Source organism: Leucopleurus acutus (genome assembly GCF_964270905.1).
Source record: "Leucopleurus acutus genome assembly, chromosome: 5".
In the NCBI taxonomy this organism is placed as follows: domain Eukaryota; kingdom Metazoa; phylum Chordata; class Mammalia; order Artiodactyla; family Delphinidae; genus Leucopleurus; species Leucopleurus acutus.
Window position 1 is genome coordinate 10,995,068 of NC_139147.1, and position 14,148 is coordinate 11,009,215.

The 14,148-nt window shown below is 38.1% G+C and overlaps 2 protein-coding genes across 3 annotated transcripts in view; both read right to left on the reverse strand.

Annotated features, from left to right (window-relative positions):
• The window catches only part of MRPS6 (mitochondrial ribosomal protein S6), a 65,500-nt gene that overhangs the window by 29,516 nt on the left and 21,836 nt on the right, over positions 1–14,148 (reverse strand). The window lies entirely within an intron of this gene.
• The window catches only part of SLC5A3 (solute carrier family 5 member 3), a 34,431-nt gene continuing 21,799 nt past the window's right edge, over positions 1,517–14,148 (reverse strand). Inside the window, exon 2 of one of the 2 annotated variants that reach the window (XM_082840313.1) lies at positions 1,517–13,881. In XM_082840313.1, the coding sequence (XP_082696439.1) occupies positions 11,386–13,542 (2,157 nt within the window). In that variant the 5' untranslated portion in view covers positions 13,543–13,881 and the 3' untranslated portion in view covers positions 1,517–11,385. The remainder of the gene's footprint in view (positions 13,882–14,148) is intronic. The other variant, XM_082840312.1, reaches the window with a different exon arrangement.

A 14,148-nucleotide genomic window follows, 5' to 3' on the forward strand; every position in this document is an offset into this window, starting at 1 on the left:
AAAGACCAGAAAGACAAAGGTGAAAATTAAAAGACTGTATGAAACCAAGTGGACCAGTCCAGAAGATCCAAGACAAGAACAAAAGTTCCAAAAGAGGAGAAAAATTACCCCCAAACTGAAGGACACGGGGTTGACAAATTGAAAGAGGCCACTGAGGGCCAGTACAAGTGAAAGAAAAGCTTTCTTCAAGGCACATGATCATGAAATTTTAAAACACAGGGATTAGAAGCTAGAAAAGAATGGCCTTATGTTTACACATTTCTGAAGGAAACTACTTCCCAATCCAGAATTCTATATTCAGCCAAACTTTCAGACAAATGAGTAGAATAAAAACACTTTTAGACATGCAAAAACTTTAATTCTAAGGCACTGTAAAATTGAAAAAAAATAAGTAAATTTTGTCAGTATTGTGTCAGTATTATCAGATTTCTTGCTGTTGGAGAAGGGAGATACAAACATAGAAAGGGGAGGCTAAAAAGAAACCTCTGGTGCTGGTTTACAACTGGAGGCATCAGGAGATGTGTACGCGAACTTCCTAGTTCTGTACACTGACCATGTTTACCTCTGTAAGAATGAGCACACCCAGACCTTAGTTTCTAAATACCATACCCTACTAAATGCCTGATCCTGAATGGGTCAGGGAAAGTACAAGATGAGCCTGTAACACTTTGTTGTGCTGGAAAATAAGGAAGTACTCAAAAAACGATGGAACGTGCCACAGGACACAAACTAGCCTGAAGGGAGACCTGCTAGCTAAATCTGGAAACATCTGAGCAAAATAATGACAGTAATGAATTATAACCCACTAAATAATACATGAGTTCAAACTGATAAATAAATGGGGAAAAGGGGAAACTCTTGATTTCAGTATAGTAAAAAAAAAAAAAAGTTAGAAAAATCACTGTTTCACACCACCACAGTAATAACTTACTCAGGCAAGAATTATGAATGGGGCTTCCCTGGTGGCACAGTGGTTAAGAATCCTCCTGCCAATGCAGGGGACACAGGTTCGAGCCCTGGTCTGGGAAGATCCCACATGCCACAGAGCAACCAAGCCCATGTGCCACAACTACTGAGCCTGTGCTCTAGAGCCCACAAGCCACAACTACTGAAGCCCATGCGCCTAGAGCCCGTGCTCCACAACGAGAAGCCACCGCAATGAGAAGCCTGAGCACCTCAACGAAGAGTAGCCCCTGCTCACCACAACTAGAGAAAGCCCGCGCCCAGCAACGAAGACCCAACACAGCCAAAAATAAATAAATTTATTTTAAAAAAAAAGAATTATCAATGGATGCTAAAACTAGGGATTCAAGTTTGATGAGGAATAAGTTATTTACATAAACTCTAATTATCTCCCCACAATTTACTTACTACCAAAGGGGAAAACATTAACTAGACAGTGGAGAGACCTGGTAGGTACCACCCCAATCAAGTATCAAAAGTTAATGTCAATAATAATGAGACAACACAACACATGCCTCTCAGTGTGAGGCTTTGAGGACATATTATTGCTTACGTTGTAGTCCTGCCAAAAATGCATAGTGTGAATCAAATCATGAGGAAACAACCCTAAATAGGGGTGGCATTCACAAAATGACTGGCCTCTACACTTCAAAAATATCAATACCACAAAAGACAAAAAGAACAGCTGAGGAACTATTTCAGACTAAAGGAGATAGACATAAGAGCTAAATGCAATGAACTGGTTTCCAAACTTAAAAAAAAAAAGTTGCTATAAAAGAACATTATTGAAACAGCAACATTTGAATAAAGACTTTAGATTAAAATATCGTACCAGTTACTTTCCAGATTTTGATTATATTGTGATTATCCTTGTCTTAAGAAATATATCCCTAAGTACTTAGAAGGTAAAGGGGAATGATGTCTGTGACTTGTTTTCAAACCGTTCAGGAAAGTGTCTGATGAGAGAATGACAAAGCAACTGTGGCAAAATGTTAACCTCTGTGAATCTGGATGAAAATGATTCCTGGGTTCTTCAACCTATTCTTGCAACTTTCCTATAATTTGGAATTATCTCAAAATTAGAAATGAAAAAACCAAGAATATTTTTATTTATTCAATGTTTTATATACAACTCAATTCTCAGTCAGTATTTGCAAGTCCATGTTTTCCAAGATAAAGAATGGCAATAATTGGTGGGGGAAACCCACCGGAACTCTTCATGAGCCAAGAGAAAAGGAACTGAGATACAACCTTTTGAGGGTAGACATGTGTTCATATTGAAAATACTTAGTCACAGAAGTGTAAATTTTTCATTTTATTCAAAGTTGGTACAGAAGTGCTAACATTTCCATAAAATAATTACTATACTTCAGTTACAGGACAAAATACCACAGAAAGGAATATACTTTGCAAGAAATGTAGTTCATCTTAAGTTTCCAAATACTTTTAAAGGCTAATGCAGCAGCTGGCAAAATAACACATAGTACACAAAGAACAGTGTATTTTACAGAGTCAGTAATGAAAACTGACAGCTCTTTAGCAGATTTGCTTCATTTTTTTCATTTTTAAACAGTTAACACTTTTAAAAACACATTAAACCAAGATCATACATGTCTACAATTTAAAAAATAAGATTGTATACAATAGGTTAGAATAAGTCAAAGTTAGAATTGTCATGTATGGTTAACAATCCTAAATCTACAATTTTAATTGTATTCCTTTCAATATGGAAGTAACCTGGTTTATATCAAATTCTACTTTCTGCTTGCAACTAAAACATTGTACAGTGAGATGGACCTGATCAGTCAAGCCTTAAAAAAAAAAAAAATGCTGTGGACAATGAAGGTACCCTGGAAATCAGTTTACAATTCAAAAAACTCACCAATAACCCAACAACTTCATTTAAAATCACATTTGGTCTACAATGCATAACTGACAAAACAATCCATGTATACAATACACAACCCCAGTGCACAGACTGGTCTCTCACAGAACATTTGAACAAAGCTTAAGAGGCAGGACACTGGGAAAAACATTTTTCAATGTAGACATCTTTTAAAAATGCATTAATACTTACATATCAAAATTACTAGATAAAAGCAGCAGTACTCTGCTGACATTTGGCTTAAAAATAAAGGAATGAATGAAGCAATTTCACAGGATATTAGAAAAGGAATTGGTTTTCTTCTTGAAGAAGACTACTAACTTTTGCACAGCAACTATTTTTGATATCCACCTTATCAAAAAAAAAAAAAGGAGAAGAAGAAGCACTGAGAAGCATAACATAGTTCATATGTGATTGCCAACATAGGTCCAGGCAACAGAAAATGGGATGTCCAAGCAAAGAATGGGTAAATCCTCGCTTTATTTTGGAACTCTGTTGGCAATCTATAAACTGAAGCATTATTGGTGGGGGAAAGCAGGGCAACAGATTCCATACCATCATCTGACACTAATGTAATATGTCATTATTTAAAAAATAAAGCTTTTGCATTTTAACAACCCCACAGAAAAGTCCATGAGCAAAAGACCTGTTGATCTGTTTGCCACTCAAAAGTTAGAGATCTCACAGTGAAATTAGAAAATTCTATTTATACATATTTACACCGCTAGGACTACTTTCACCTAGACTAATTAAAGCAATTTTCCATGGAATTACAGATGAAAGATATTCTGCCAAAGGAATCTTCAAAAGCATCCTTTAAGTTCTTAAAAACTATTTTAAATTTAAAAACAAAATTTAAAGGTACAGAACACATTCTACACAGGACTAACAGGTTATTACTGCTTTGCCTTATCACATATTGCTAAGCCAAAGATGTTCCTCAAACCTCTCCTTTCTCCTGCATTTCTGGTACTCCTCTCCAGTAACCCCACCGAAGCCTGAGGTTTTACATTCTTAAAAAATGCTGCAGGTCCACAACCTGGCGACTTTTGGCTAGAGGGCGTAAGTCTCTCCCTCAAAGTGCTCAGGTTAATTCTTCTAAAACATGTTCCATTAGTCTATACCAGCTTTAATCTTCATCCCATATATTATTAAACGTGATTATCCCTAAGAGGATAAACATACAAAATAGAGGAGAGTGGGAACAAAGCTAGTCACTTCTCTCCATCCTGAGAGTCCTTCCATCTTTTGACATACAGGCAAAATCCAAGACACAAATGTATTTATTCATTGTTTACAAACAGGGACTATTCAGGTGTAGAAAGTGAGGAGTAAAATAAGGATAATGTCGAGTTCAAGAAAACACATTATTTTCTTCTTTTGCATGCATATTCACAGATTTCATCTAATCTAGTCTTGAAGCGGGTAATGAGACAGGCAAAAGAATCCTTTAGACTCTTACAACCATTGTGAAAAGCAAAGCACTTCATTTGGCAGATCTCTCTGTTAGTTTGATGCTCGTAACACTTGGATCAAATTCTGCTCTATTAAAATGAAGTACAGTGAAGCATATGAAAAAATAACTTCATTAAGTTTAGATTAAATTTATGCAAAGATTAAAGATTAGTATTTGCCCTATTAAAATGTGAGATTTCTCCATGTTTTCAAGGTACTATTGACGGGAGGTAAAATTTCCTAAAGATGTATGATTAAAAAAAAAAAATCCAATGGCTCTACAGCTTAAAGCAGAAGTTTGTCAAAATGTTCCACCCACCAAAAACCTAGAAGTCTGTCCCTGTTTCTCAAGTTCCAGATTGTAGGAAAGAGCCCACAGACCCCATTTTAGCTAGTAACCCCCCCAATACAATTGCAGCATTCTTGACATTGGTATTCTCTCCTCCACCAAAGCAGTAAAAAAGTACTCAGATTAGAACACTGAATCCCTTATGATTTAGGACCCCTATCTTAGGTACCTCACTGTCTAGGGCTTTCAGTACTGCGGTCCTCATCCTGACAACTCGAGACAAACCCATGGTGGGCTTTTTATGCCTGGCACTTGTGGGACAATGAGAATACTGTTAGTCTTGTGCTTTCTACATGTGGAGTTACAAATATGAGGGAACATGGTTTTGTGCTTTCTATGGACACTTACTTTCAGCTTTTTCCTTATCATGGAATGTGAAACGGTTGTCACATATATGTTCTCAGATATGCCTATCCAACCTACACTGGAAAATGGTAAAGTTAAAATATACTCACAGAATAAGTAACCTTAAATTTTTAATTAAGGATATAAAAGAAACAAATTCAGATGAATAAATAACATTTAAGCTGCAACACAAACCAGACTTACCTGGTTCCTTGAACTTAAACAGAGGCTGCATATAAAGTATGTAAATATAAATGTATTTTCTTCACTAGCTATAACGATATTTAAAAAGAGGAACTGTAACAAATAAGAGTTATCTATCAAGAAAGGGAAAGGTGTGAACTAGCAGATTCAGTATTGGCAGCCAGAAGGCACTAATCAAAACATAAATTTCAGAAGATGATTATATTATGGAATATACCCTACAGAATGGCCTTTGCCAGTTGGGGGTTTCAATAATATAGATAGCAATGAGCTTAATTTCAGTTTCCAACTAGTGTAACAAAAAAGTGAGTTATTAAGGAACATTCCACTTATAGAGGTATAGGCTACACTGATATATTGGAAAATTATCCAGAGTAGTTTGTCCAGAGGCAATAAAAAAAGTAAACACTCCTTTATCCAGCAGCACTAGGGTACAAGGTGAATTTCCAATATAAGTCTCCAACAAAGGTGTGGTTACCTACTGTCAACTTGTGCTGTTGCCGAAATCACTGGAAAATGTATTTCCCTCAATGACAGAGTTCACTTACTGTAAACTGTCTTGAACTGGGGTGGGGGGCTCCATTATCCTGGGCAACAATTATAATACAGTGCTTCTCTGAGGAGAGCAAAGCACTGCTCCTACACTAACAAGAATCTGAGACCACTGTGCTTTGTCTTGACTTATTTATTCTAGCATCCCTCTCTGCAAACACACTATGTATCCAGGTAACCCAACCAAACTTTTAAAAGTCATTACATAAATTAAGGTTATTGGTTTAAGTCAAGTCTCAGATTATGGTTCTCCCCGAAAAAGTAAAGTGCACGAGATGAGTAATGATACAGATACATCAAACCTTTTCTGTTTACTTCTGAGTAAAAGACTATATGCCAATGGTTAAGCCTGTTGGTTATCAGATAAATGGGGTGCTTAACCCAAAACAATAAGCTAAATCCTATCTTTTATAAAGGATTTGAGATGGAAACAAACATAAATTATATCAATTCTCTTAACATTCCTTTAAAGGTGAATCAGTAGTTTAAAGCCTTATTCCCAGCACTGGAGAGAAGTTTAAATAAAAACATTTATATGACAACATGAATAATGGTGTGGGACTCAGTGCTGGCAAAGCCCATCAATTATTTTGAACCTTAGCTAAATTCTGTTCTGGAGTCAAAGTAGTTGAGTATCTATCTACTCTTCCAACAGAGGTGAGAGTTTGACAAAAAGCATACCAAATTAAGAGAAGTTAGCTTAATGGAGGAAAAGGGATTTGCAGCCCTGAGTTAAGTCAACCAAGAAAACCAAATGTAGTGATCAAAAGATTACTTCTTTTGTAATCCAGCTTCATACCTAACTAGTACAAAAGGGTTTCTCTATATGCCAACTGACTAGTTCCAACTTTTTACCTTTAATTACTGCAAGAACAAGGCTTTTCGGCATCAAAACAAACTCCATTCCTCTCTACATTGTGACACCATCATTTCAAAGGGACTGGTGTGAATTTAACTATTCTTGCCTCCTAATTTTTGAAAACTGAGTTTCGAGAATAAAATACTGATGAATTATTAAGGGCTTTTATTATTAGTGAACACAAAGTCTAAGAAAACAATTCTTGAGAACAGTTTAAGCTAATAGAAATTTAGTATATTTAAACACAACTATATTTAGTGAATCACTATTTGGATCCAGACCTTCAAATATGGGGCAAAGCAGCACTTCTGCACACCATGACAATAAGCCTGAAACGAAGTGAATTAAGCTGACAAAAGATCAAAATAGGAATCTGTTAAGTGTTGAAAGAATAGGTGAATAATTAAAGCAATGTGAGGGAAGACAAAGGGGGAAACCAGTCTCTCTGAATGGTAGGTAGGCATACACACAAATAGGAATATATCCCATTTGTAAAGTCTGCTCAGGCTAATGTCAACATTAAAATGACTTAAACAATTTAACACCTGGCTAATGATAAATCTTATGAATACTGAAACCTAAAAGTATTTTTTCTACTAAAGTATCATTATGAAATATCAGTCATTTTAACCTCAAATATGTTAATAAACTCATACTTTACGATATTTAACATCAAACCAGGGTTTAACAAGCTTGATCTTACTCACTGTACCCTAATCTATATGCGGAGGGGTTTAAACTAGCTGATAGCAAAGATACCTCAAGTTCTAGAGTTCAATGAATATGATTCTACATCTAACACATTTTAAGCTAATTTTGTCTTCTGTTAAGTCTGCATCACCCAGGTACTTCTCAGCATCTCACTTAATAGTGTTTCTGACTTCGTAAGAAAATTTTGTCCTGGCAAGTCTCCGTACTCACGGAATTTAACAACAATGGTCTTTATACATCTCTCAACCCAAACTCAGGAAATGCTGAGGTGTCACTACTAGATACCCATGTGGTCATTTTCAGCCATCATACCTCAGATGAAAATGACGTATGGGAGTAAAGTATAAGAAAAGCAAGTAAGCCGAATACTGCCAAGTGGGAACATTGATGGGTCTAACCTTTTAATAGCTAATAATATAGCAGCTCTATAGGGTGGTAAAGAATGAGAATAACCCATAAGCTACATTAAATGATATCTAAAGAGAGGGGAAGATCCACACACCCAATATAGGGAAGACAGCAATGGACTGAGAAATGTAGAGACTTAAAGGTTCTAATCACCCTGGACAAGACTTTCAAGCCCCCACTTAGCATCAGGTTAGAGACCTGAGTAACAACCTTCCCACTCAATTCTTAAAATGTGAAGTTTCATGAAGTGATGGGCCCCCACTAATTACTTGACTTGGCCATCCCCAAGAGCTAGGGCTTTGTGACCCAGGCCAGCCTCTTTGCGCAAACAGACAATGGATCCTTTGAGCCAAGTGAAAAAGAAGCCTTGGGAGATCAGATCTGCTGGATTTCGGCCAAAGGACACAGCACCATTGCTACTGCTTGATGCTTCTCTAACCAAAAGATAAGAGTGATAACCTCACCAGGAAAGAAAGGCTGGGGGAAAAGACTGGTTCAGCTGTTTCAAAAGCCGCTTACTGTCTTGGGTGGGAGGACAAAATATTCTGAGATGAACAGGGAAATTAGAGGTACCACAAAGGAACCAATAATCGTTCTGCATGTCAGGGTAATAAGCTCTTCTCATCAGATCTGGAGACTAAGATTGCCTGAGAGGACAAAAATCTAAGAACTGGAGATACCATTAACAGCAGATAAGACAATATTTTTCTCCACCTTTGAAGACCAGTGTCCTCACTTCATTCTGACTCGTAGCTAACTACTGTAGTCAATCACTCTTAGTCAATTCTGAACCTCAGCCTGAGCCAATATGAAAACATATACATGTTAATGTCTAGGTATCAATGTCATCATTTAGGACCCATTTAGTTAGTGTAAAGTATGACTATTTTGCTAGCTTTAAGACAGACCATGTATCATTCCATGAACAATCATTCTAATGAAATACAGACTGAAGAGTGGTCCCCCTGAAATGAAGTTGCAATCAGGAATTCACATACTTATTCAAGCACATTATCTATTACTGGGAAGCAATAAGAAGGGCAAGCTTCAGGGACTTCAGTCTAAATAAAATGTTTATACTGGCAAGAATAAACAATCCTAATGGATATGCTAATAATCATTCCTTATTTACAAACATTAGTACTCTAAACTTGACCTACTGCTATATACACATGAATAGACACAAGATGATGTATTTTATGTATCATACTAAGACAACAGCAGAGAGAAGGTAGGGGGATGCTAATATCCCAAACTATTAGGAGTCAACATTAAATAAAGGGGGGAAAAATCCACTTAAATACCACCTATTCATTTATGCTTTTAATAGAAGGGGTAAGAAGGCTGCTCAGCCAATATGTCAGTCCTCACTGCTGAGTTACACAGCAAGGTGTTCAGAGTCAGAGAAAAATTTTAATTCCTACAACTTAATGTCAATTTGAAAAATCTAAGATCCTGTTATTTCCCCAAATATCAAAAGGCTGTCTCAAAGGAAGAACAGTTCCTTTGAAAAAAGAAGAGGACAAACCATGAATCCAGATTTGGACACCTGGTTTTCTGTTCTTCCCAACAGACTTTGTAACCTTGGACATGTCACAGCCTCAGCCTCCACACAAGAAAAGGATGGTCCTTATTTTTATTTGGCCCCCAGCTTATAAACCTTAAGAATGAAATTGAGAACAAAATTCCACAAGGCACTCTAATAAGCTCTCAGAAATCATACTATTTGTACATGAATTATTTTTTTCATCTACAGACTCAGTCCTTCAGAAAGCCCCCTGGAGATGGGAAGACATTATGCTACCTGACAATTTCTAAAATCAACTTTGAACTAATCAAATCCATCATAATGAAACTAGTTTATAAATACAAAAAAATTTAAAGTCATTAGGACTGAGTTTTGATTCAAAATCTACAAAAATATCTAAAAAAGTAATAATTTTCCCCTGAAGAATAAAGGTTAATAAAATCATGCAATTTAAAAAATATCAGAGATTACAGAAAAGTCAAAGTAGATACACAATTAGTTTCCTTCATCTGTCATGGAGGAAAAAGGACAGGACACACAAAGAACTACCTAATCTGTAGAGCTCTTCTCAAACGTCTTTTGTACCCTGTCCTCATGAAGGGAATCACTCTGTGAAAAATGGATTCTCTTCCAGGAAGGCTGTAACTGGGTATGAAGCCATGTCAAGATAGAGGGTCCTACAATTAACGCAAGTCCTGTAATCTCCTCTACAAGACACACTACGAAACCCGTAGAAGTTCTTGTTCATGGCACCTCTTGAACATGCTATCCATTCTACAGAAAAACTATACTGACAATCCACCAATGGCAAAGCATGCACTCTTGAGTTTTCTGTTACTGATGGTCAGTTTGCATCAAAATATCATCACACTCTAAGCACTGTTAACTTTTTAAACAAAAATGTAGAGGCTGTGTACACATGGCAAGTCTTTTGAAAAAAAAGTAAATCGGGGAAAAAAGACTTATCAAGGATACAATATGATCTGAGAATTAAATTTTCACTCTAAAAACTCAACTGCAATATCTCACAATCTAATCAAGTAGGGCAACCCAGCACAAAGGCAGAGTTAATTCTTCTTCAAATTTCCGGACATATCTTCCAAATGGATCCACTTGGGAAGGTACCTGGCTAATAAAGAATATTACCAAATGACAAGAACAAAGCTAGAGAATTAATGAAGTATGAAAACATGAAAATTCCAAGTGATCACACGGCAAAAAGTCCAATATTTAGTATTAGACTATCACCTGTTCAGCTTAGTCGATCAAATGCTGCTTAGGGGATGCTAATTTCCAAACTATATAAATGATCTTAATTTGGTCAGTAAATCTGGGGATCATCAGCAATGTTTACTTCATTTTCTCCCCCATAATCATGTACAATACAATCATGACATACAACTTTATAAAGACAGACTCGGTGGTCGTTTGAGTATGGTTCACTTAAACTTCAAAGTAGGAAAAAAAGAAAAAAGCAACTGGAACAAACTTTTTCCCAACATTCCATATACTGGTGGTACAAGAATAGCTACAGGAAAACATTCTTCTTCCTTTCTTTCAGCATTCAGAATCCATAGGCTCATGCTAACAAAACGAACCTGGCAAACGAACTTGCCCTGAAACAAGCACATGTTAGCGATTTTCAGTACATAATTGATTATACAATGTCTACAAATTCAGTTTTTTAAAATGGAAGTAGGGATTACAGAGAGAGAAAAAACTTTAAAATGAGCAAGTCTTCTACTTCAGGGTAAGAAGGCCTACCAAGATTTGGCAGTGCAGACAGTATATCTTATTCGTGATATCTTAGCATATATTCTGCTCTAAGTGCTCTATGAGAATAATTGGTCTCTCCTTACTTTGGTATGGAAAATTTTAAACCACATTTGCACAATTCAGTCTGTTAAACAAGTTTTACTTCATTTAGATTGAAATTTTACTTTCATCCATCTCTGGGAAAATAAAGTCTTGCAAATAGATGATTTTTCTGCTAAGTAAAATTTGGCTAAAACCTACAGCGTAAACAATGCCTGAGAGATGCGACAGTTACATAAGTGTTTTGTTTTTTTGTTTTTTTCAAAGACCAGTATTTTCTTAAGTTAGTGTCTCATCATATCCTTAAAAGTTCATAAGGAGAAATAAACAAACATGAAAATTCCAAGTGAACACACAGCAAAAAGTCCAATATTTAGTATTAGTTTTACTTGTGGAGTTTCTTCCAACATTTGTAAACAAACAGCCTCCTCCTCCATCAGGTCTCTGAGACTCCTCTTGCTGAGGCTCTTACTTTTAAAGCCACAGAACCAATCTATGAACTTCCAGTACCGGCCTCCATCCTCTGTTTCCTTCTTTCTCTCTTTCTCACCCATGAGAGCTGCTTGCCCATTGGAATAAGCATCTACAGGTGTTTCTGCCTCTGAATGACCTAAAGAAGCCACTGGGTTGCCCTCCTCTCTGCAGGTCACCAACAGATTAACATCTTCAGGCTGCAGGCCCTTAATGCTATCTTCAGATTTCCCATTGGGAATGACGTGGTTGATGGCCTCACTATTCTCACTGCATCTCAGGATGCTCTTCTCTTGCATTTTGTACGGTTCTTCTTTTGGGGAGCAGCTCTCCTTTACCACCAGGCTCTTCTTAGACCAAAAGGTGGTGGTACGAATCTGTTCCTTTGTAGGAGGTGGCGTGAGAAGGCTAACAATTACAGTAATGAGTCCTGTGACCCAAAACAACGCTGTGGCCACGTACATGTAATGGATGTCTTTGATGAAGCCTGGCCTGTTATCAGGTTGGTCACATTCTGGGGCACGGTAGGCAAAGGCCAGTGTCAAACGGACTGCTCCAAGAACAAAGCCAGCCATTCCACCATAGAAAGCCCCTTGTTCATTGCAGCGCTTCCAGAAAATTGCCAGAAGGAATAGGGCTGCAACTGGGGGCGTCAGGTAATCTGCTACCTCCTGAATGTAAAGGTACATCTGGCCTCCTTGCATCTCCACGATGATGGGCACCCATGCAATGCTGATCACTACCATAAAAGCCACAAATATCCTCCCCACAATCATTAGCTCCCGGGAGCTTGCACTCTTGCGGATGAGTTTGTACACATCGAGGGTGAATATGGTACTGGCACTGTTAAAGATAGAGTCCAAGTCACTCATCAGAGCTGCAATCATCACTGCCATCATTAAGCCCCGGAGGCCCACAGGAACCAGCTTCATCACCAGGCGTGGGTACGCAATATTAGAGCACCCAGCTCTGCTTCCACACACTTGCATGCAGTGCTCTGGGTTGATGCAAGCTATATCATCAGCAAACAGTATCCTGGAAATCATTCCTGGGACAACTATGATAAACATTGGCAGAAGCTTCAAGAAGCCAGCCATCAGAGTAGAGCCTTTGGCATGAGCAATGTTTTTAGCCGCTAGGACCCTCTGCACGATGACTTGGTCAGCACACCAGTACCACACCGAAGCTGGGGTCTGCCCAAGAATGAATCCAGGCCAAGGAACATCTTCATCTGTTGGATTCCGCAACATTTTCAGTGCATCTTTCTTAGGGTGGACATTACAAGAATTTGTGTTGGAAAGGTTGTATGTCAACAAGATGGAAGTGACATTGGGTGAGGCCAACATGTACCTTCTCTTAACTTCCTCAAACCCGCCAATCTCCATCATGCTAATAATCATAAGTGTGAGTGCCCCAACGATCATGAGCAGAGCCTGTAGAGTGTCTGTGTAGATCACTGCAACAAGGCCTCCGGTGACAGTCAGCAAAGCAGTCATGCCAATGAGGAGGATGACAGACACATAAAGGTTCCAACCCAAAGACTCCTGGATAAAGAGGGCACCCGAATACAGATCCACTGAGAGCTTGGTGAAGATATAGAGAATCAGAGACAACGCTGCAAAATAGACCTGAATCCTATGGCCACCAAATCGCTTGGACAAGTATTCAGGCATGGTGTATACCCCTGACCGGATGTAAATCGGGATGAAAACCCATCCCAGAAGTTGCAAAAGCAGTAAGGCATTGAATTCCCATGCGCCCACTGCAAATCCACTTGCAGCTCCAGATCCTGCCAGCCCAATGAAGTGCTCACTCCCAATATTGCTCACAAACAGAGAGGCACCAATTGCTACCCAGGTCATAGAGCGCCCCGCCAGGAAGTATCCACTTACAGTGCTTCTATTAGATTTCCACATGGCAAAAAAACCAATGCCCATGACCAGGATAAAATACAGAGCCACTATGGCAATGTCTGCTGTCTCCAGTACAGCCCTCATTTTGGTAACTTTGTGAATAAAAGTGTCCAATGACAGAAGTGTCCAACTTTTTATTTACTCATTAGTAACCCCAGCCAAGTCTGTAAACCGTACGTGAACTGGACTACACAGAGCAACACAGCAGGTCAAAGTCTTTGTCCTTTGGTTTGCTGTCTTGATGGTGGCGGTTGTGATAAACTTTGAAGGAGACAGTTTAAATTTTCCTCCGCTTCTTAATTGGGATTGAGAACTTAGCTCGTACTCTTAATCCACTCTCCACAAGACCATCAGCATTTACTCAGGTGCTGGAGGAGAAATTCTGAGTTGCAGCTAAGTCTAGTGAAGCCTACTGTACCAACCCTGCAAGGCAGCAAAGACAAAAGACAAAGATTGAATTAGAGGAGGGGCTCACCAAGCGATGAGGAAACTTTCAGTCTAGCAAAACGGCGCAACAAGACATTATAAAAAGAAAAAAAAAACTTTTAAAATATATGTACTTTAGTTCCACAGGAAAGAGCGATCCATACTATCACATCTGATACTTAAAGTCAGGGAGAATATTTATCATTTTGAAGTAAGAACAAAAATTAATTGACCTCCTAACTAAGTGGCTTAACTTCTCTGGCA